The sequence below is a fragment of the Hylobates moloch genome, unplaced genomic scaffold (assembly GCF_009828535.3).
Source record: "Hylobates moloch isolate HMO894 unplaced genomic scaffold, HMol_V3 SCAFFOLD_4, whole genome shotgun sequence".
NCBI classification, from domain to species: domain Eukaryota; kingdom Metazoa; phylum Chordata; class Mammalia; order Primates; family Hylobatidae; genus Hylobates; species Hylobates moloch.
This window is the reverse complement of record NW_026652279.1, coordinates 38,992,796-39,017,816: the sequence shown is the minus strand read 5'-3', so window position 1 is coordinate 39,017,816 and position 25,021 is coordinate 38,992,796. Positions and strand designations below refer to the sequence as shown.

Sequence of the window (25,021 nt, the reverse complement as noted above, 5' to 3'; positions counted from 1 at the left end):
CCTACCCTTAAGGAGTTACATTTTGGTTGGGAGAGATAGTAATGAAATTCATAGGTAAATACATAGTGGTCAGATGGAAATAAAAGCCACAGAAGGGCTATTTTCAGGCCCTTCTTTCCCTGGCATGCTTACATAACAACACCCTCCTTCCCTCTGTGAAAACACATACTTTCTTTGGATTTACTGATACTCTTTACCTTGAGGACAGTAGGATAGCCAGCAATCAGTTCATCTCAAAGGTGACTTTGCATATCTTTTCTGTTGTGTATTTGTTTCATGCATGGTTACTCAGAGATCAATATGCTTTTCTAATTTCTAAATTCCTTCTTAGACAGTAATGGTAATTAATTATCCCTGGATCTTGCAAATATAATGAGAGTGGGATCAATTTCACTGAGCTAAGCCTTTAGTCACTGTTTGGGGAGTTTGAGTCCTTTTTAGTCCCAGGATTGGTGTCCCTAGATGTCCAAGTTCCTTGCCTAAAGAGGCCTCATACTGAACCCACAACTACTTTTCTCCTGATGGGTATCCTGCTCTGAATGACAGGGGATAACCAGTGAGAATTCTGCAGCTGTTACAAGTGAGATCACCTCAGAGCGAGGCTAGACTCCAGACCCAGTGGATCCATTAGACCAGAGGCTGACAAAGCTTTTCTGTAAAGGAACAGATACTGAATATTTTTTCTGGGCCATACACTCTCTGTCACTACTCAACACTGCCATCGTAATCCTGAAGACATCATAGACAATATGTAAATGAATGGCATGGCCGTGTTCTAGTAAAATTTTATTTGCAAAAGTAAGCAGCAGGCTGGTCCCTGGTTGAGGCTGAGGAAGACATTACTTCCTGCTGGAAATACTTGGGACTTACATTTGAGACAGGCTAAAAGTATGGGATGAGGGAGGAACAAAAGCTTACAAACAAAGAGCAGCCAGTTTGGCCAAAGAGGAATGTGCATGAAAGAAGGTGGCAACAGACCGAAATGTAATTCGGAAAGGATAAATACATTTACAAACGTGCAAACTGACCTTTTGATGGCTCATCTTTATTTCACAGTCATGCTATTTAAAAATACATATTTAAAAAATATTATTTTAAAAGTCATCTTCCACTCGAATCATAAACTTCTTCCTTGTATCAAAAGTTGTGCCACTATCCTGGTTACTTGTGGATTCACCAAGCAGTCCAGCAAGTCATCCGTAGAAATGAGTGTTTGAGAAGGAGCCATAGTAGTATTTGAGGCAATCTGTTCCTCAATTGCATTTTCACTGTTGCTCATTATTTGTTGTCTCTTGGCACAATGCAATTTTCCAAAGTGTTCTCCATCCTTGTCCACAAAGTCTTTCCCATCACTTCCAAATATGCCTCCTCTTTCTGATGGTGGTTCTTCGGACCTCTGTGCTACAGGGACCAGATCAGGGCCAAAGGGACTTGCTGCCTCCGGTTTGGCTGTTCCTGTGGTCAAGTTCTGGCTACCTGTTTGGCCCACCTCCATGTGGTTGCACACATTTAATTCTTCCTTTTTCACGTGCTCTCCGTCTGTTCTCAGTGCTTGGATTTCTACTACCTCAGATGTTCTGCAACGATCAAAAAATGCAGAAACAGCTGCATTTAAGTAGCAACAGTTGACTGCATGGGACGTTTCCTCAACCTAAGGGAAAAGAAAAACCCTTTAAAATGGTTACATACATTTAGTTACACTGGAAAACACATGTCCTAGTCAGGGCTGGTTTACCACAGGAAACTAACGGCCATGATGAAGACCAGAAGCCGCCTACCTCAGTGGGGTTTAACCAGGCTCTGGTATTTTGTGGATTCTCTGCAGTTTTCAGGGCACACACAAGCATACGGGTGATTGCCTCTTCTACCCGGGCTAGGTGATCTTCTTCCTGAATTAAAAAAACACGCTTTTAACTTTTGTTAAGTCTCATGGCTTTTTAAGAGATAATAAAGTCTCTTTTAATTTCATCTTCTGTTCTCTCATTAATATAAGCTTTGTTATAGAAGGAATGAATATGCTATTGGTAGAACCACAATTTTTGTGTATTTACTATCACCTGCCATCTAGAAGAGTTGCAGAATATTTCACCAGTGAAATTTAAGTATGTATTCTAAGACATGGCCTTAAGTATGAATCACCTTATGATATTTTCTCCAATCTTTTCCATTATTTGACATGTTTAAAGTTTTTTTTTTTTTAAAGTACCACATACAGAGGAATAATCCCTATAGAGTCTGACGAGCAAATTATTTCAGAGATGGAAGAAAAATTACAATAAACATGCTTGGCTACAAGAATGAGATGGCTATCCATCTAAACGTGGCTTTCTTAAGACAGAGTAAGTATAAGGTATAGCATTAATGAGGAACTGCATTAAAATCAACAATTTCTGTTTACCAAAAAACACCACAAAGGAAAAAAAGAAAACTAGATGCCTGTAACATATATAACTGATAAAATATTAATGTATAGAATAATCTACACATATCAGTAAGAGAAATGAGCAAATTTTAAAAAATGCACAAAAGACACAATAAGCATTTTAAAAAGGAGCAATCTGATGACTAATAAACATATGAAGATATGTTTAGCCTCCAGAGAAGTGCAAATTGAGAAATCCATGAAATTGGCAAAAAGGGGCCTGATAGTTCCAAGTGGGACATTGAGAGACAAAAGTCTTATACACTAATGGGAAAGCAAACTGATAGAGACATTTGGAAAACATGGGTGGCATTATCTCGTAAACTTGAGTATTGTATACCCTACAGACCAGCAATACCACTCCAAGATTTATACACAGTCTAGAGAAACTCTGCGCATGTGTGCCAGGAAACATATACAAGAATATTCTGTTCATAGAAGCAAACAATTGAACACTGAATCATCCATCAATAGAACAATGAATAATGTATAAATTATTATAAATATAATAAATTATTGATATATATACATCTATTAATATATGAATAGTAACTAAAATAGTAACAATGAAGTACTGCTTGAGGCCAAGAATTTGACGCTGCAGTGAGCAATGACTGCACCACTGCATTCCAGCCTGGGCAACAGAATGAGACTCCATCTCTAAAAAATAAAAAATTCTAGTTTTCAGGCTAGGTAATGAGTTTACTGGTGCTCATTGTATTACATATTATGTCACACATTCTTTTATATGTACAAATATAACAAAAGATATAACAAAGGAAAAATGCTGAGAATGAGAAAAAGCTTTAAAATTAACAAAATATTTTCTAATAATGTTTAGAAAAAATACTGATAAATACATTTCAATACTCAAATAAGGAGATGAAAAAGATGAAAAGGCAACAGCCAAAAACAAATGAATGCTGCACCACTTGAACAGAGCTAAAATCTCTACTCTTTTCCAAATATGTGATTCAAGAAAGCAGTATCAGAACCTGGAGTTAACTTGAGTTATATAAGTACGGTAGGCTCTAAAACCTAAGAGCTTTTTGGAGCTAAATTTGGCAAAAAGAAGGATTTATTGTCCAATGTTGAAGAGACAATGATAAAAGCAACATATGACAGAAAAAGATATGATTATTTAACTCCAATTGTGCATTCCAGTTTTTCAATAAAGAATGAGTGGCCTTCAAACAGAATTATACAGAAAGATGTTGAAGAAGGAACTGGAGGTCTGGTTTGGTGAAGGACAGAAATCATCCACTTGAAATCAGCATGAAGTTCTTAGCTGCCATACTTCTAAGTACTACCTTGGAGTCTGTTTATACTCAATGATACTAATCCTTTGGAAAATTATAGAAAAGATGACTAAATAGTATATAATAAGCCTTTTAAAACACTGTGGTGAAGTCTTTCATGTTATTGAGGCATGTAAATTCATATCTAAATAAAATATGAACAAACAGTATACTATGGTAAACTAAAAAACAGTGTATCACAAACAAGTGGTATTTGCTCCAGAAATTAAGGATGAATATTAGGCAATCAATTGATATAATTTATTGCAACACCAGGTGTTTAGTAAAGAAGAATATTATGTAATCATCTTTATCAGTTCAACAAAATTCAATACCTTTTCCTGATTTTAAAAAACAAAAAGTAATGAAATAGAAATTGATGGATACTTAATATGATAAAACACATACAACTCAGCCCCAAATCTAGCATTTCATAGTCAGGAACAAGACAAGGATGCCCACTATCTCCACTATTATTAATGAATTGGATGGATTAGCCAATGTAATCAGACCAAATCTCTACCCCCACCCCACAATTATAGGCAAACAAATTAGAAAGGAAGAAGAAAAACTATCTTAATTTTCAGGTAATCTGAGAGATATCTGAAAACCCCAGAAAGTCAATATAAAACTACCACAAAATAAAATAATTCAAATTAACACAAAAATCAATAGCTATCATATACACTAATAATATCCAGTTAGAAGACAAAATGGAAGAGAAGACCTTACCCTAGCAGCAAAAAAAGATGAAATATGGCAGTCCGCCCTTATCTGCAGTTTCGCTTTCCATAGTTTCAGTTACCCGTGGGCAATCTCAGTCAGAAAATATTAAGTGAAAAATTCCAGAATTAAACAATTTGTAAGCTTTAAATTTCATGCAATTCTGAGTAGTGTGATGAAATCTCTCACCATTCCACTCCACACAGCATACATTACCTGCCAGTAGTTAGCTCAGTGATCAGATCACTGTCGTGGTATTTGCAGTGCCTATATTCAAGGCACCCTTACTTTACTTAATAATGGCCCCAAAGTACAAGAGTTGTGACGCTGGCAATTTGGATATGCCAAAGACAAGGCATAAAGTGCTTCCTTTAAGTGAAAAGGTGAAAGTTCTCAACTTAATAAGGAGAGAGACAACCAGCATGCTGAGGTTACTAAGGTCTATGGTAAGAACAAATCTTCTATCTACAAAACTGTCAAGAGAAAAAATTATGGTAGTTTTGCTATCACACCCCAACTGCAAAAGCTGCAGCCCCAGTGCATAAGTGCTTAGTTAAAATGGATTAAGTTTGCATCTTAGTTAAGACATTACATTTGTAGGTGGAAGGCATGAACAGAAAAGAGTTGACTGATCACAATCGGGTTTGGTAATACTCAGGGTTTCAGTAATCCACTGGGGATCTTGGAATATATCCCCCAAGGATAAGGAGATACTACTGTGTTTAGGAATAAACATTTAAAAGAAATGTGCAAAGCTTATGTGAGGAAAACTTTAAAACACAGCTGTAAAAATAAAAACAAAAACAAAATTGGACTTGGATACGTGGAAAGGCACCTAATTTGTGGACAGGACAATTCAACATCATAAAGCTCAGATAAAATCTAATATGGATCAAAAAAAAAACATCAAAAGGTTTTTTTTTTTTTTCCCTGAAGCTAGACAAGCTGATTTTAAAGAACACATAAAAAAAACAGAGGCAAGAATAGCCAGAAAAATCCTGCAAAACAAAGCAATGGTTAGTCCTACTGATGTTAAAACATAAGACCTCATTAAATAAATAGGCAGAAAGACCAATGGACAAAATAGACCCACATATGTTCAGATATCTAGTATATGATTAAACAGACGTTTCAAATCATGAAGGGAAAACAGACTGTAAAATAAATGATGGTCCTGACAATCCTATTACCATTTTGGAAAAGATAAAATTAGATCTCAACCTTATACTATATCCTAGTGGAAAAACTTCCAAATGGATAAGAGATCTAAATGCAAAAAACATGAAACAATCTAAATTCTAACACAAAACATTGGTGAATTCCTTTATGACCTGGAAAAGGTCATATGACCTTGGTTTCTAATTTGACTCAAAAACAATAAAGTTCAACAACAGATTTTGTTGGTGAGGCTGTGGAGGAAACAAGCACTTTCACATACTACTAATGGAAATGCAACATGGCACAATCACAATGAAGCTGAATTTGGCAAAACCTAACAAAATTAAAGATACATTTACCCTACGACATGGCAAATCCATCGTTAAGATCTTCCCCAAAGACACACTTCAACAAATATAAAACAACATATGCACAAGGTTATTCAGTGGCATTATTTGTAATTACAAAAGACTGGAAACAACCCAAACATCTATCCTTAAAGGAACTAATGAACAGTAGAGCACCCATACAGTGAAGTACTAGACAGTGATTGAAGAAAAATATGAATATTTCTCTCTACTATTATGTAGTGAAATTCAGGATATTATTGTTGAAAAAAGCAAGGTGTGGAACACTATAGTTTATTACTTTCTGTGGAATAAAGGATAGAAAATTTAAAATATATTTAAATAAGTATATAATAAGATGTATTTATATGCTTATGCACTTTGTACATAGAAGACTGTTTATATACTTATTTACATATATATCTATTCATTTACTTAATTTTATATATAGATATAGATATATATGTTTACAAGAAACACTGGAAATGATAAACCAGAAATGAATAAAAATGGATCTCTATAAAGGTTGGGAAAAATGGAATGGATGGAACAGGGATGAAAGGCAGACTTCCCTGAGTATAACTTTTAATATAGTTTTGACAAGTTAAATGTTCTACATATTCAAAATATTAAATTAGATCAAAATTTTAAAAAGGTAAATCCTAAAATTGAAAACAAACTGAAACAAATGAACTTAACTAAATATCCAATTAGTAAAATAACCATAAATGAAAAGAATTCCTTCACAATGACTCCTGAATAAAGGACTTTGTATCTATCCCTCTTAGTGATAGATACAGTCTAATAATAAAAAGAATTGCAAAGAAATCTTAATTTTTACTTGCAAGCTTTATGGTTAGTAGTAATATTACTATTTGAATTTTGGAAATATAAATTTGACATCTTTTTTTTTTTTTTTTTTTTGAGATGGAGTCTTTCTCTGTCACCAGGCTAGAGTGCAATGGTGCAATCTCAGCTCACTGCAACCTCCACCTTCTGGGTTCAAGTGATTCCCCTGCCTCAGCCTCCTGAGTAGCTGGAACTACAGGCATGCGCCACCATGCCTGGCTAATTTTTTGTACTTTTTTAGTAGAGAAGGGGTTTCACCATCTTGGCCAGGATGGTCTCAATCTCCTAACCATGTGATCTGCCCGCCTGGGCCTCCCAAAGTGCCGGGATTATAGGTGTGAGCCACCGCGCCCGGCCTAATTTGATATCTTAAAATATATATTGCTGGATACAGCAAACAAGTAAATATGTTACTGTTTTTTTTTGTTTTTTTTTTTTTTTTTTGAGACAGAGACTCGCTGTGTTGCCAGGCCAGAGTGCAGTGACTTGATCTCGGCTCACTGCAACTTCTGTCTCCCTGGTTCAAGTGATTCTCCTGCCTCAGCCTCCCGAATAGCTGGGATTACAGGTGCGTGCCACCATGCCCAGCTAATTTTTGCATTTTTAGTAGAGATGGGGTTTTACCATGTTGGCCAGGATGGTCTCGATCTTTTGACCTCATGATCCGCCCACCTCGGCCTCCCAAAGTGCTGGGATTACAGGTGTAAGCCATCGTGCCCCGCCTTATGTTACTGTTTTTAAGGACCCAGATTTTCAGTGTTAAGAGATAAAAATACAGAAACAAATAAGAAAAAATTCTATCATGTTAAACTTGAATTAGATACTTTTATAGTTCGTAAGTCTGATGATTGGGTGTCATGCTCATGTGTGAGACATGCCTCCCTTAAGCCTTGTTATGACATCAGCACATTACCTGTCTAGATATATTTTTTAAACACATGAATTAGAAATATAAATATATCAATATGAATCAATCTGTCTGTCTATCTATCTATCTATCTATCTATCTATCTATCTATCTATCTATCTATCTATCTATCTATCTATCTATCTATCTATCTATCTATCTATCTATCTATCTATCTATCTATCTCACATTCTAGCTACATCACTGAAAGAGCCTACAAACACTGACACCCAGGAGCAATGAACAGCTTTAGAGCTGAGATCTCAGTTTCTAAATGCCATTCCCTACAAAAAGAACTGTGGCTACCTGGAGAAATGATTGACTTCCAAGTTTGGAGCACTAAAGGAAAAAGGGTATCCTGGGATATCTTCTTGTGCCAGAAAGCCAGGATACACTCAAAGTCTAATTAATGGGGACATATCAAAAGGGCACAGGCCAGCTTGAAGTTTCACTAAAAGGACAGATAAGACCCAAATTTAAAATTATCTTGTCAAGCTGGAATGCTCAACCAAACCAACATGATGAAAATTAACAGGGATGACTGCGAAATACTGGATTTAGAATTAAAATCAGCTTTATAGGTACAGGATAGGATTCAATCTGCCTGACAGCAGATCATCTGAAAAAAGCACAGATATTTTAGAGTTGAATATGAAACTAAAGTTAGATGAGATTACTTAAAAGACTAACCCAATATTACAAGCAGCACTGGAGATATTTAGGATCAAGATCATGTGGGGTAGAAATCTTATACTCTACCAAATAAGGCCCACTGACATTCAGTTTTAGGCACTATATATTAAGAGAACTATTCTTGACATAATAGCTGTCTCTTCTCCTCATAGCAATTTCTACTTTTTAAACACTTCCCATGTGCCACGCACTATATTAGATGCTTTTACACCACTCTACGGAGGTGGGTTCAATTATAATCCTCATTTTACAAGAAAATGGAGGCTTGAAGAGATTAAGTAACTATCTATGTTAGACAGCTAACAAAGGTAATCTGTATTTTAAAGTTGCCTGATTCCAAAGTCTATGGCCAGAATGGTAAAAAGTCTGGAAAAAGGAAAAAGTCACATAAAAACACGCCATTAAAGAAAGTAAGAGGTTTTGAGCATGGAAGAAGAAAAGATTATGGAAACACTTGGAGGTATTTTCAAATATTTTAAAAAGATGATAGCTCTACTCTTTAACAACAAGTAAACTTCCTTGGGAGGTGAAGCACCTCAGGGCTATTGTAGATGTGACTTTGGCATTGGGAGTGGAAGTTCTCCATGGATTCTATCTTGACATCTGCTGCAACTCCAGTTCAGCATGCTATAGGCGAAATTTCTGTGATGCTACTGATCTGCCATACCTCTCACCTAAGCCTCAAGGGCTACAACTCTTCTCTAAGCCCACACAACATAGCTTTCTGTTACAATATTCCTTCTGTTCCACTGATTCCAAAGCCATTCCTCTTACCAAAGGATCGGAAAAACTAGACTAGGGAGAGGATACGGCTGTCAAACAGAGCAGAGAGATGCAATCCAGGCTTCAGGTCAAGGAGAGCAGAGATGCAGTCAGGGCCTCTGATTAAAGAGAGGCAGCTGCAATTAAGGCCCCAGTTGAAGAGACAGACTTGAGTGTAACAAGCAGCTATTCTAATTGTCAAATAGAGCAGGCAACCAAGATTAAGCATAACACATCAGAGGGAAAGGCCTCTGGCAGAAATGAAATGATAAAAACCTAGCACTGAAAGAAAGACTCCGCTTTGAGAATATGTAGAAGCCAAGACAGAATTCTGCAATTAGTAATGACCCTGAACCAAGAAGCAGGTATTTCCAGCCCAGGGACACGTATCGGCAAATCTGGCTAGGCCCAACACAATTTTCCTAACAACACTGGTCAAGGGAAAGGACCCTGCATGACAGCATCAGGCCCATTCTGTGTCCTTAAAAGAAAGAGAGTGGCACACCACTAAAATTCCAATTTCCAACCTAAACATCCATTAACAGAGAACAGAATGCATAAGTTATAGTGCACTGCAACAAAAAAATACTGAAGCATTGGTTAAAAAAAATTAATTACCCAGTTGTACAGCCAGACCTCATATATCTTTTAAAAGCATGATTTGCACTTACTTAAACAAAACAAAACAAAATGAAAAAGTACCAGTTCAATCCATGAGTTTATACTGACAGTGACAGGATCAATGGATTCTACATAATGCCACCAGTGTCTGGGAACAAACAGAACCTGAAAACCAAACAAAGCATGGTTAGCACAAGAACAGGACGTTTCATTTTTATGTCAGAATCAGACCCTAATTGAGGCTGCTAGGAAAAAAAGGAATACAAATGAATTCACAATAATATTGCTGGAGAAAAGTGAAGTAAGAAAAAAAACCCCGCAATCCTTTTTTCCTTTTATTCTTTTTTTATTGACAAGTTCACATATTCTACAAAGGATACTGCCAGCATCTCTATTCTCTTTAATCCTGGGCCTTCTTTGTCTGCACCTAAACCTTAGTACATGATTCTGAGATTCTAATTTTTCCTCCTTTCCGTCACAAAATAGTTGCATGCATTCTGAGAAAGAGCATAGGTAAAACCCATAGGACATGGCTTCTGTTTTCTCACAGTTCAAAATCTAGCCAATGAGAAGATAAAGTACAGAAAGGTGGCATTACAGAAGTGGTAGATCAGAGGACAACGGTGTTTGAGAATTTCAGAGGTGGGTGAAAACAAGCATGAACTAGGGAGGTCAGGGGCAACATGGATGGAGGAAGTGTGATTTGAACCCAGGCTAGGAGAGAATTTAGACAGAGAAAAGAATGAGGACATGCCAGGAAGGATAAGAGGTACAGGCAAGGGAGGTAGGACTACAGAAGATAGCAAGTAGGTCAGTCTTACTATCGCAGAGGGAATAATGGGAGATAAGGTAGGGGAATTAGTTTAGGGACAGTGGACTTCAGAATAAGAATCTAGATTTTATCTGGTAGGCACTACGAGTTGGTGAGAAATTCTAAGTAGGGGGATGGTTAAAATAGTGGTATCGAGAGAGTTTGAGAAGGACAGGAGACACTTGCAAAGGTCCACTTATTAAATGTTAAGATATAAATAGGAAGGTATAATAAACAAAAACAATGGGCAGATTCAAGAAGGATGGCATCTATCCAGACTCAGTAAGAGATTTCCTATTGGGAGCAGAGCAGATGGAGATGATGTGAAGCTTTTGGGCTTCACATTTAGGAAACTACCGGTATTTGCTATGAACAAGGCAGGACTGGGAAATAGAAAGAGAGATCCTTTCAGGAAAACTGGAAACTATAAAAGGCCAATTGATAGTCATTAGTAGGTTATGCATGTCCTATCGGAGTAAAGTTTCAGTAAAGTGGTGAGAGAAAGAGCTGGGTTTGAGTGGATTAAAGAATGGATAGGATGTAAGGAAAACTGATACAATAGACAAAATCAATCATTCAAATTTGGTTATTAAAGACAGAAGAGAAAATGAATTGGCAACCACTTCACACACTCTGGAATGGCTGTAAAAATAACGATAAAAAAGAAAAACAAGTGTTGGGAAAGATGTGAAGCAACTGGAACCCTCATACAATGCTGGTGGGAATGTAAAATAGTACAGCTGCTATGGAAAACAATTTGACAACTCCTCAAAAAGTTAAACAGAGGGTTACCATATAACCCAGCAATTCTACTCCTAGGTATACCCAAGAGTATTGAAAACATATGTACACACAAACTTGTACATAAATGTTCAAAGCAGCATTACTTATAATAGCCAACAAAGCAGAAACAACCCAAATGTCCATCAACTGATGAATGGATAAACAAAATGTTGTATATCCATACAATGGAATATTATTCAGCCATAAAAAAGAAATGAAGTGCTAGTAACATTCTACAATGTGGATGACCCTTGAATACATTATGCTATGTGAAAGAAGTCAGACACAGAAGGCCCTGTATTATAATATTGCACTGTGTGAAATGTCCAGAATGGGCAAATCTAGAGATAGAAAAAGATTAGCTGTTGTCAGGGGCTGTGGGGAGAGGTGAATGCAGAGTGACTAACAGGTTGGGGCAACTCAGTCAAGTGAAATTGTATGAGCTGATAGTACTTGAGTGAAGGAAGCAGGAAAAGTGCGAGTGAGACGGGTACAATGGAAGACAGGCAAGGGACAGGGATAATCGAGAGAATAAAGTCTCCTTAAGTGACTAAGAAAACCTTTCAAATTATTAATGAAATATCAGACAGCAAGTGCCAAGGTTGAAAAGGAAATTTTCCTTACTGGGAAGCAGCACTATGTACAATACCTTTGGAAATGTTTCAGGGTTAGTAATTTATGAAAACAACATCCATTTTTGCTTAAAAGCAAACATTCTCAGTTCCTTCTGCCTGTTGGCCCACACCTGGATGCATTCTGACCTGTGTTTACGTGTCTGGGTTCAGTTCTATCATAATTGAACAGATATTAACTGTGATTAAATGTTCCAGAGATGCTCAAGTACCCATGCCTTGAACATTTTCTCCTGACCTAAATGAAAATGACTCTGTAGACTGTCTTCCTCCAAAGTCCATTCTCCTCTTTACCAATAGGAGGAGCTGGGTTCCCTCTTGCCATTTCCTTTCCAGGACCTGCGAAGCAGAGGTGTATGTGTCTGAAGCCTACAGGGAAGCTACCTTCCAACAGCAGAGCAGAGGGAAAGAAGCCATTCTCATTTGTACTGCGCGGGGAGGGGAAGCACACAGCATAAGGACTTGAGAGAGTTACAGCTGTGGTGTCCCCTGGCAGGTCATTAATGTTTTAAAGCCCTATTACCTGTCCTGGGCTCAGTGTAACCATATGTCTTTGAGCTTTCTGGAACTGAGGAAAATGCTTTAAATCAGGATTGACAACATTGATTTTACTGAACACACTAGATTCTTCATAAGGGATTCTAGTTGGATAAAGGAAAGGTGTATCTTCAGGAGGAAAGAGATGCCATCGTTTCCTAATCAAAAAAAAAAAAAAAAAAAAAAGATACAAGTTAGTACTCTGACCTTAAGACAAAATAGGGAAGAAGGCAAAAGCTAAGTGTTCATTTTTACTCATTTAAATTCAATCCCTAAGGGAATACAGGCACCATCAGTGGTCACCTGGCCATCTCTGACTCAGCGCTAGGATCCCTCTGCAGATACCAGGTGTAAGGTTGTGTAGCAACTAAGGGGCTGCCTCATGGATGTCTCAGGACACCCTGAGGCAGCCTCTTACATTGCTGGGACAGAATCTAGTTCGTAAGATCATTCTTTCTTACCTCAAATCAAAGTCTGCCTTCTCATAAATAGTTTTCATCCCTGACTCTAGAGCCATTCACAATAACCCCCACCCTTTCAAATATCTGTATTCTTATCTTATTCAGAGCAAACACTCATAGTTTCATCCACCAAATAGTTTCCAGACTTCTCCCTGTTTGGGTTATAAATTCCTTAAGTTAAACATTTGCTAAGTTAATCCATTAGGGAGTGGACATGCACAAATAATGCCACATAAATAAAGCAGTATAATGTGGGAATTTTCAAAAAGAAAACTGTAAAATGTTTGTCACTTAAAACAGTTTTGAAAACGGAGGTAATAAATTCTAACTCACAAAACACTAGACACGCTTATGCTTTATGCCAATAGAGGGAAGACATCTGAGGCAAAAGCAAGGTAAGTATGAGAAAAAAATGAGACCCAGACATCTAGATGTCTAGATGGGGAGGCAAAGACAAAAGAGGGAAACACCTAGTTCTGAGAAAAGAAGCCCAAAGCCCTCTAGTGACCCCTTGAAGTTGTTAGAATGGGGTTATCAAGTCCTTTCAGAACCAAGAAACAGCGGCTGCTGTTTTCGAACTAAGAAGTATATGCTGAAGTCTTATTTTGCTTTGGAAATTTGAAGGTTTTATAGAAATAGTGAAATTCTTTACTCTTCAGTAAACATTTACATTCAAGCCATGTGTGGTGGCTCACTGCCTGTAACCTCAGCACTTTGGGAGGCCGCGGCAGAAGGAATGCTTGAGGCCAGGATAGAGACAAACCTCGGAGCCTGGGAAACATAGCAATACCTCATCCCCATAAAAAATTTTCTTAAAAAATTAGCCAGATGTGATGGTGTGTGCCTGTAGTCTCAGCTACTCAGGAGGCTGAGGTGGGAGGATTGTTTGAGCCCAGGAGTTCGAGGAAGCAGTGAGCTATGATTGTGCCACTGCACTCCAGCCTGGGTGACAGAGCAAAATTTTGTATCTAAAAAAAAAAAAAAAAAATTCATTTCGGAGCTATAAGGCAGCCTATCAATTTACACAGCCATCAGCTTAAAAACCATTGAGGTTCAAAACCTATTTGCCTAATCTTAAAGCTTTAACTTAATTTAAGCTTTAAGAGCTGCTCCATTCCACTGTATGTTTAGTTTGAAAGCAGTTTTCAGTATTGATATGCTTCGAATGTTAGAGTTGGAAGGGCTCTGAAGAGATCATCAGTCTAATTTCATTTCCAAAGTAGTGGCAGAAAGACTCAGAGCTTGACCAGTGTCACTCACTGGCGTAGTGGTGAACTCAGAGCTAGGTCACAGATCTCCCGGCTTCTCCAGATCCCAGTTCCTTCCCCTGCACCACAGCAATATTTCCCAAAGGAATAGCCATAATGATAACCAGCCCATCCAATCTGCTTTGTTTGGCTTAAAAAATGTAAAATGCATGAATCCTTCTATCAGAAAAGGTATTCAATCATCATGTGATCTCCTGCTTTAAAAACTTATCATGGTTCTGGATGCTGAAAGAACAGAGAATAACAGTGTTTGCCTGGAAGTCAAGACCCTGGGGACTCAACCTACCTGCCTTTTTGGTCTACTCCCTCTGTCTCCAATGCACAACATATACTGGACAACTCAAGGGGTCCTCTCTATACCCCATGCTTTCTCAGGGTCCCTCTGCCCTTCCCATCTGGGTCTTTTGAGCACTTATCCATCCTTCAAGGCCCACCACAAATGGCAGCTCCTCTGTGAAATCTTCCCTGATCTTTCCAACAGGAACATGACCTCTTCTACTTTTTAGTCCCACAGCTCTGTGAAACCTTCCTCTAGAGCATGGGCATTCTGCCTTGTATCATGGATACCTTGCACTCTGGCTGTAAACTCCCACCGTAGAGAGGGTGTCTTACTCCCTCACCTCTGTATCTACTGTAACACATGGTCCCTGTACAGAAGGATACTCAATGGATATTTACTAAAGCTATTTTATTATTCCACTTACATAAGGCCAGAAAATGTCTTATTACAAAGTTAAAATAAAGTGATATTAACTTTATTAATATCACTTTATTCAGGTATTTTTTGATGTTTTTCCAACTTGAATTTCTTTGGCTTGTTTCCAATTCAGAACACATGGACAGAGGCTACTTAAAATGTTGTCTCTCTTACCAAGTTTAAGGTTTCAGCCTGTTAACTCCACAAGGATAGAGACCACACTCATTTGATTGAATCGTGCATCCACAGAATGTAGCTATGTACCTGACACATTCTATGCCATTTAATAAAGACGGAATGCATCAGAGAGTGGACTAACTTCTACCATTCTGTAATTCTCAGAGTTCTTCACATGTGAAATGTATCCACAGACATACTGACTGTTTCTCCTGAATCTACTCATAATCCTTTTCACATCTAATAGGTCTGAGAACTTGCACATGACCTTTTCTGTTTTATTCTCTGTGCTGCCCTGTAAATGTCCCACATGACCAGGAGAAAAGACTGGGGCATCATTAATTAGGGGAAAATAAGGCTGCACATACATCTGAGTACATCCTCCAAGTGGCACAAACACTTAGACTCTCATAGAACTCCAGAAACCAGGTATATCAAAAGCACTGCCTATCCCTAGTATCTTCTAGAGTCCACAGATAGATGCAGACAAAAACTGACCTAAGGTAACAATACACTGTATTGTGTCAGGTAGGCACAAACTAAAATTTAGAGTTGAAAGGGTCCAGTATTTTTCAAACCAGGATCGCTGGCAACCCTTGGAGGGGAGCTTGAGGGCAACAGTGAAGCCTCTTCCTTTCAACAAACTGCTCTGCTCTTATTTATTTAGATTTGGAGAAAGGGTATTCCCATTTTTAAATAAAAGTTTGAAAACTACAAACTTACGTAAAAAAGAAAAGCTAAGCATAGGCTGGGCATAGTGGCTCACACCAGGACTTTGAGAGGGCAAGGCAGGAGGATGGCTTGAGGCCAGGAATTCGAGACTATCTTGGGCAACACAGAAAGACTCCACCTCTAAATAAAAAGTTTTTTAAATTAGCTGGGCATACTGGCACGCACCTGTAGTCCTAGATACTTGAGAGGCTGAGGCAGGAGGATGGCTTGAGGTCCAGGAGCTATGATCATGCCATTGCACTCCAGCCTGGGCAACAGAGCAAGACTGTCTCAAATGTCTCTAATTTACAAAAAAAAAAAAAAGACCAAGCAGAGAGCTGTCTAGCTGACCTGGGAGTGGAATCCCAGAGTTCTAGAATCAACTCTCTGAAGACAATCCTGATCATGATAAGGCACGCACCTGTAAACCACAATTTTAACTGTTCTCATTTCACAGAGGAGAAACCAAAACCAGAGGTTAAGAGGTCTGCCCTAATCATGAGGCAGGCTGACAGGATGGGGCTGGGACTACACCTCAGGGTATTGCCCTATTCTCTCTGCCACCCCTATTGCATGCATGCACACGTGCGTTACACACACACACACACACACACACATTACCTTCCTTGTACCTGGAATACCAAGTTACAACCATAGGAGTCCAGATGACAGGGTGTGTGGGCTCCCAAGGAGCCAATCCACAGTGTACTTTCCTGTCCATTTCTTCCAGGAAACCCGAAGTCAGACCATTTCACATCCTGTTTTGAAATAAAGTTGCAATCCATCAAGAACTAACCAACTTCTCTGTATGGTAATGCTGCCCATTTTCACTTACACATCTGTTATTTGGCAGTTGGAATATTCTATTATGGAAAATGCTACAGATGGAAGAGGTTAGGTTTCCAGGGCAGTTCAAGAAATCTTTTTAGCCAATAACGTATTTGAATAACCACACTAATAGTAATCATTCAACAAATATTTACTGACCACTTACAACATGCCAGGCACTGTTCTGGAAGCTTGTAATGAATCAATGAACAAAAGAGACAAAATGCCCACTCGGATGAAGCTTACATTTTAGAGTTGGAAACAGACAATAAACAGACAGGATTATGCTGATATTTAGGGAACGCGTGTTTTGGGCAGTTAGAACAGTGAATGCAGTGGAAATGGCATTATTTGAAATATCTCTGAGACACAACCGAAGAAGTCAGAAAGCCGTATTTCCTCTAAGCAGTGCAGATATTTGTGTATATACGCAACTTACTAACTTTGTGTACTTCAATGACCACATAAATGAAGCCTTCTCCTACATTAGTAGGGTTACTTAAAACTATCAATGCTGGAGCCTTAGCTCATACCTACTAGATCAGTCTTCAGGTGAGGGTGTCAAAATACATCTTTTGAAATATACATCCATGGATGGCTTTCAATATATTCCCCAAAGTCATGAACTTCTTAAGCGCAATGATCTTTAGAACAGAGACAGCATAGTGCTCTGTACTTAAAACTCTCCATATGACTGGTTCTGTGGGCAAATCCTGCCCAGGTCAACTACTGGGAAAAGCCTATACTTTCAGAAGCCGATGGCGCATTTGCAGCACAGAAAAATAGGGTCACACAAAAACCCAAATCCATGTGATTAAACAGGTTTATAAGCTAGAAAAGAAAAAGAACATACTAGTAAACCAGGCATGATGGTTCTGCCTTATTTTTATTTTAATCATGAAGTTTTCCTTTCGGTTTTAAAAAATAAAAGCAAAAAAAAAAAAACAAAAAAAAAAACACCCCACTTCCATGTGCAGCACATCATTCTCCATGCTGACACTCCTTTTATCAGTAACTGCAGTCTAAATTTTCTATTTTTAGAGGGAAAACATTAACAGCTGTATTCAAAGAGAAAGGATTTTAAAGGGAAATTTAATGGATGGTTTTGAGGAACACTAGAAAGAGCATTTTTTTTTCATTTTTGTTTTGAGTGATGAAAATGGCTGAATATGTGCACACAATTAATGTCTGTCATAGAAGAGGTAATTTTTGCAAGGTCAGCACCACTGTAAATGCACATGGCTCATATGTGGCAGTTCCAGTGGGTGGCAAAAATCCTGTTCTCTCTGCATGTAGCCTATAAGCTCCACACTGGGAGCTTACCCCTGTTTTCTCAATGCCTAATTTAGTACCTGGCTCAGGGTTAGAGCTTGGAACACACTGGCTGCTTGGGAGGGAAAGAAGAATCTGTTGACTTATGATGGTTAAAATAGTTCAGGCCAATGACATTTTTGAGTATCTACCATATACCTGGTATGATGCTGGGTGTTGGGGATACAAAAATTAATATAACACATGCCAACCCTTCAAATCTAACAATGAGCGATAATCCCATAAACAGAGGCTTTCAATATGATGTAATAAGTGCTCTGACACAATTATGCAGGGAATGCTTTAAGATCACAGCAGGAGGGCCCTGCACCCAAGCAGGGAGCTTAAGGGAGGCTTCCAATTAACCTGTCCTTGTTGAACAATTTACCACGCCTCAGTCTGAAGAATTTAACTAAAGGTAGCTGAAAGCCATTCAGTATAAAAAGGAAAAAGGAGAGACTTGCCTTAGCTAAGAAGAGATAGGTTATGTGATTCTTAATCTTATAGATACATCCCTTCAGGAATCTAATGAATACCAAAGCCCCTTCTCCTCAGAAAAAAGCACACACGAAATTTCATATATACTTTCAAAGAGGTGACAGACCAACCCCACATGAAAAACCCTGTTCTAGAGCCCTGCTTTGGAAAGAATCACTGAAGGAAGATTTTTCTACAGGGTGAGGTTACTGTATAAGAAACTGAGGAGAGGCTTCCCTGGCCTCTTGTCTAACAGTAATAATGACTTAAAAAGCAAAACTGTCAGCCAGGTGTGATGGCTTATGCCTGTAATCCCAGCACTCTGGGAGGCTGAGGTGGGAGGACTGCCTGGGTCCAGGAGTTCAAGACCAGCATGGGCAATGTTTGGTGAGGCTCTGTCTCTACAAAAAGCTTTTTTTTTTTTTTAACAAACTGGCTGGGCGTGGTGGCATGCACTTGTGGTCCCAGCTACTTGGGAGGCTGAGGACGGAGGATCACTTGAGCTTGGGAGGTCAAGCCTTCAGTGAGCTATGTTTGCACCATAGCACTCCAGCCTGACTGCCTGAGTGACAGAGCAAGACCTTGTCTCAAAAAAAAAAAAAAAAAAGCAAAATTGTCAGTGTAAAAATAGACAGCATTGAGAGTTGGGATTCTCTTCCCAATTAAGTTCAGCTACTTATGAGTAGTCAAATGTCTGAAGTCAATGTGGGCCCAGGAATGTGTCTTGAGTCTTGCTAGAAACAGGAGGCCCTGTTTGGGTGCTACATCTGTAAAACCAAAAAGGGTGATCACTGGGGTGATCTGTCCTGGAGTCTACTCATACATACCTCAAGAGTTGGAAAAATCTTTAAAAACCATCTATTCTCAGCAAGTTCTATCTACACCATCCCTGAAAAGAGCGACAAGTAGCTAGCTAGTTGACCACTTACTACAAAATCAGTATCTACTTCCTGGTAGCTTACAGAGGAGGGTCCTAGATCTGCCTTCTATAACTAAAGAGAACAAGTTTATTTCCTGCCAAAAATTGCTATTTTTATCAGAAAAACTGTCCAACTTCTCCTTTATCTTTTTTTTTTAACCTAGACAAAGCAGCATTAACTTTTCCTTCCAATTGCTCTTCTCTCAATTTCCTTTACTTTGTCAACAGCCCTAAAGCCTGGCTCCCAAACTGAACCCCAGACACAGTCTACACAGAACCTGTATCCATGCAATTGTAACATTCCATGACCCACACATCATACCATTAATGCACTGTCAGACGGCACTTTTCTTTTTAAGCAACTAAATTATACCAAGGCTAATATTGGGCCTCCCTGTCTCTTACTTGCAAACTGTTGCTTAGCATATCTCTTCAGCTTTGACTTATAGTCAAGGACTAGCCTAATATTTCCTAATTTTCCTTGTGATTTACTATTTGACTTATGGATTATTTAGAAGTGTAATGTTTAATCTCAAATATTTGGGGATTTTTCAGCTATCTTTTTGTCATGAATTTTTAATTTAATTCTGTTGTGGTGAGAGAACATACTTTGTATGATTTAAATACTTTTAAATTATTGAAACTTGTTTTATGGCCCAGAATATAATCAATCTTGATAAAGATTCCATGTGCACTTGGAAATAGTGTTTTCTGTTGTTGGGTGGAGTGTTTTGTAAATGTCAACTAAATCAAGTTGATTATTCAAGTCTCCTGTATCCTTACTGATTTTCTGTATATTTGTTTCACCCATTATAGAGACAGAGGTATTGAAATCCCCTTACTATAATTGTGTATTTGTGTTTTTCTCATTTTAGGTTGGTCAGTTTTGTTCACGTATTTTGAAACTGTTATTGGGTTCATACATATCTGGGATTATTATATCCGCTTGGTGAAGCAACCTTTTATTGTGATGAAATGACCCTCTCTACCTTGGGTTTCCTTGTTCTGATGTTAACTATGTCTGTCTCCTCGTTTGATTAGTGTTAGCATGAAAAAGGAGTACTTACTATATGATTCCATTTTTATGAAATTCTAGAACTGCCAAACTAACCTGCAGTGACAGAAAGTAGATCAGTGGTGTCTGAGAATGAGAGTGTAGGGAGAGACAGGTTAGGAAGGGACACTGGGAACCTTTTGGACATGATCAAAATGTTTGTCATCTTGAATGTGGTGATGGTTTCTTGGGTGTAGGTATATGTAAAACTTAATCAAACTGTTCACGTTAAATATATGCTGTTTATTATATATCAGTTATACCCCAATAAAGCTGTGTGTTTTTTTTTCTAATACAATGCTATTAGTACACTTTGGTCCCACTGTCTTGACACTAGCAGTTCTGTTCATCATTGCATTTGTACCATCAGTGCAAATGTCAACACTGTGAAATAAGCAAATATCATCTTAGAAGTATTATGAAAATAATTTTGATCTCAAAGATCCTCTGAAAGGGTGTCAGGGACCCCCACGGGTCTATGGGCCACTCTGGTTTACAACATCACAACTGTAATTACTCTATTTTTTTCTGTTCTGACTCCTCCTCTAAGTAATTCTAAAACAGTTTCTTATGAAAATACATTTTAAATCATACTCCAGATTAAAATTAAAATACTTTAATCATGTTCACAAACATTTTATAAGTTAAAATTATATAAGGATAGCATTTAAGACCCTCCCAAGTATGGCTGATGCCACCTGTCTGCTCCACGCAAGGCCCTGTCCAGTCTCCCCACTGACCTATGTTCTCTCTTTCCTTCTGGCCTCTGCTCATGGCCCTTTCAATTTCTGCCTGTTAAAGTTCTATGTTTTAGGGCCTGGCTCAGGTTCAGCCTTGGCTATGAAGCCTTCTCAACCACTTGTTCCCATATCCATCTGTCCCTTGCCTTCCTTCCTGTATGTTTTATTTGGATTACTATTTAAATGGTAAGTGACACAGAACATTTGTGTCCTGTTCCTTTAACAATATTGTAAGCTCTTTGGGCAATGTTCTATAATTTTTTATTCCTGCAAACTGCTAACATAGTGCTGAATACATAATAGGTATTTGAATGATTATATAAGTGGATTTTTTCCTACTCTTACTATTTCTTGTTTTGATATTTCTCTGGTCTTTAGGACCCCTCAGAGAATGTTTTGACTTAAACCCCTAGCTTCACCTTTGTCAAATTTTCTGTGGCTTCTAGTTAATCCGTGTAGCATTTGTCAGCCTTGGTAAGAAATTCTTAATCTCTCTGGCCCTCTACTAGTTTTGTAAGTTTTTACTTATAGCCTCTACTTGAAGTTTCCTCCTATTAACTCTTTTCTTCCACAAATTAAATTCATCCATGAAAAATATGTACATTGATAAATATACTAATATGATTGGAAAATATCATGTAGCCTCGAGATGGCCTAAAAGTATGATTTTTGACACGTAACTGACTTCTGTGTATAGCAAATAAAATTAATCTTATTATTTTTTAGTTATACATCATATCGTTGACTAAATAAAGCATTTGTTTCGAACATTTTGTTCTCTACTTTCCTAGAAAGGTAGGGAATTTGTGACAGTACAAAACAAAATTTCTTGCTCTCAGACTCATTAGGTAAGAATGACAGGTTTTACCTTTTGCAATTATCAGTAAGTATCATCATAATTGAAGTTATTAAGAATCAACATGTAACAAAAGGGATTTTGCCCCAAGGATGCTTCTCAGTAGATTCCATTTGATATTGTGATTTGAATCGGCTACTGAAGGTCAGAAGCCTTGTTAAGTCACCAGGACACAGAATCCCAAAATACAGTAGATGGAAGATTAGTTGTAACATGTCTTGGACTTTAAAACATAGCTAAGAGAGCATGTTGAAATTGAGGCAGGTGATTTGGTAATGAGTAATGGCGTCTGATGGCCAGTGATGCTTTCTGATGAGACAAGTTGGAATGTAAGAATTAAGGTGTTTATCGAGCCTATCGGTGGGTAGAGAGTTAATTACCTCTTTTCTGTTTATGTACCTAAGGTAATTTTTCTAAGGAAAAAGAGACTCAGACAACTGCTAATGTATAATGTCCATTTAAGGGGCTGTTTGAAATTTGGATAGAAATATTTATCCTTCGTAAATTTTGGATAGTAATTATAGTTAATTATATTATTTTAAAAGTTGCATTTTTGGCTCGGCATGATGGCTCATGCCTGCAATCCCAGCACTTTGGGAGGCTGAGGCAGGCGGATCACTTGAGTTCAGGAGTTCAAGGCCAGCCTGGTCAACATGGTGAAACCCCGTTTCTACTAAAAATCCAAAATTTAGCCAGGCATGGTGGTGCACACCTGTAATCCCAGCTACTCAGGAGGCTGAGGCAGGAGAATTGCTTGAACCTAGGAGGCAGAGGTTGCAGTGAGCCGAGATCATGTGACTGCACTCCAGCCTGGGTGACAGGGTCAGACTCTGTCTCAAAAAAAAAAAAAAAAAAAAAAGAAAAAGAAAAAGAAAAAAAAAAGAAATATATGAGCCTGAAAGCTTCCTAATACTATTTTTCTGATAAGAACAGTGGTATTAACAAATGTGACTTTTTGAATAATTAAATGTATCAAGTATACTGAAAATGTGTCAACATTTGGAAGATCTACTAATTCAGTAAGCCAATATTTTCCAAATGGTCCATGAATAACATTACATAAGATCCATTCTGTGCAAGACAGACTAATGGATTTTATTATAAGAGTACAGAGTTCGTTAATTATAGGTTCACATTTTATATTGCAACTAATGAACCTTTAAGAAACTACCCCTCATCAAGTTTGGTGTGGTATAAAAAAATCCACAATTATCTGAAAAGGCTGTTATTAATAAATACTCCTCCCTTTTTCAGTTTCATATGTGTGTGAGGCAAAATTTTCTTCATATACTTTAAACAAACCAACAAATTGCAACAGCTTGAATGGAGAAGCAGAGAATCCAGCTGTCTTCTTACAGCCAGACATCAAGGAGACATGCCAAAATGTACAATAATCCATCCCTCTAATGACATTAAACATTTTTGAATATAGTTATTTTCTTAAAAATATTATTATGTTAACATATAGTGGGTTCTGTCATTTTAAATAAATTAATAAACATCTAAAAAATGTACCCATTTTAATGTTTAACTACCCACCATTTTATGACAGATATAAGAAAGCTTGAAACAGCAAGTTATAAGACTTGGTGGCTGAATGAATTAAACCAACACAGGTACCTGTGATGTAAGAAGACTTGGTGCCCAGAAAATTTTGAGACAAAAGATGATATAATCTTAATGGACTTGGTTATTCATAGCAGAATTAATTGCCATAATATGAGCTGACAGAAAACTCATTCAATTCAAAATATCAGATGTTATAAGGGCTCAGTTAGAATTCCAGCACATTGCCAAAAGGCTTCCCTTTATATCTGCACTTAATGGACAGGTCACATACTGCACAGTGCTGCCTTGCCTGGGATGGGACAGAACTACTAACAGGGTCAGATCAAAGACTCATCCAAGGCAGAGTGAGCCTACCCTCAGGACAGAGAGTCCCAACAGGACTGAATGTATGCACACCCTCTGTAGGCACAGCAGTAATTAAAGCTCTGTAGTAGTTAAAGCTCTGAAGGCAGACTATTTGGATTACCCCTTCCTAGTTGTATAATCTTAGAAACGGTTTACTTAACCTCTTTGGGTCTCATTTTTCTTAAAATGGGGATAATTATTAAATCATAGAGTTACTTTGAGGATTATAAGTGTAAAACATTAGAAAAATTCCCCCAAAAAGTAAGTACTTGATCAATGTTACTATTAAGCAATATTTTACCTGAAATATGGAGTAAAGTACTAGTCTAATTTACAGAGTGGTGGGGGATGGGTATGAGAAACATAACAAAACACTTTTAAAGTTAACTATGAAACCTGTAAGTTCCATAATTAAAGAACCATAAAGTGATCACAATTAAGGTTGTAAGAAAAAACATCTACCTTAAAATTATCATTTAAAAATGGGTAAATAGCAGATTTGGTATTGACTTTGAATTCAGAGTCATTTACTGAATGTTTTTAAAACCTATGCATTTCTTTAATGGGTATGAGAATGAAAATACATTCTCAACTAACAACTATGACAGGCTGGGCACAGTGGCTCACGCGTGTAATCCCAGCACTTTGGGAGGCCGAGGCTGGTGGATCACTTAAAGTCGGGAATTTGAGACCATCCTGGCCAACATGGTGAAACCCTGTCTCTACAAAACAATACAAAAATTAGCTGGGCATGGTGGCAGGCACCTGTAATCCCAGCTACTGGGGTCAGGGGGCGGGCGGTGGCTGTGACAGGAGAATTGCTTGAACCTGGGAGGCAGAGGTTGCAGGGAGTCAAAATTGTGCCACCGCATTCCAGCCTGGGTGACAGAGTGAGACTCCATCTCAAAACAACAATGACAACAACAACAACAAAAACAACTATGGGGCAAGGTGACACATTTTTCCTTTTTTTTAAATAAAAAAGCAAAATTAAGCCAGGCGCAGTGGCACATTCCTATACTCCCAGCAACTCGGGAGGCTGAGATGCGAGGATCTATTATAATA

The 25,021-nt window shown here is 37.9% G+C and overlaps 1 protein-coding gene and 1 non-coding gene across 4 annotated transcripts in view; one reads left to right on the top strand and one right to left on the bottom strand.

The window, feature by feature from the left end:
* The window catches only part of HSPBAP1 (HSPB1 associated protein 1), a 60,279-nt gene that overhangs the window by 12,578 nt on the left and 22,680 nt on the right, over positions 1–25,021 (bottom strand). The window contains exons 4-8 of one of the 3 annotated variants that reach the window (XR_009213103.1): positions 16,479–16,615; positions 12,530–12,701; positions 9,862–9,945; positions 1,779–1,889; positions 1,029–1,651 (exon numbers count right to left, since the gene is read on the bottom strand). Coding sequence is in view for 2 of the 3 variants with exons in the window: in XM_032150013.2 (XP_032005904.1) it covers positions 1,118–1,651; positions 1,779–1,889; positions 9,862–9,945; positions 12,530–12,701; positions 16,479–16,615 (1,038 nt within the window). In the remaining variant the exon portion in view is untranslated. Of the gene's footprint in view, positions 1–1,024; positions 1,652–1,778; positions 1,890–9,861; positions 9,946–12,529; positions 12,702–16,043; positions 16,126–16,478; positions 16,616–25,021 lie in introns of those variants that run through there. The other 2 variants (XM_032150013.2, XM_058437423.1) reach the window with 2 other exon arrangements.
* Positions 7,618–7,721, top strand: LOC116467722 (small nucleolar RNA U13). Its single transcript, XR_004247927.1, has one exon. It is a non-coding gene; the product is annotated as a small nucleolar RNA U13 (small nucleolar RNA).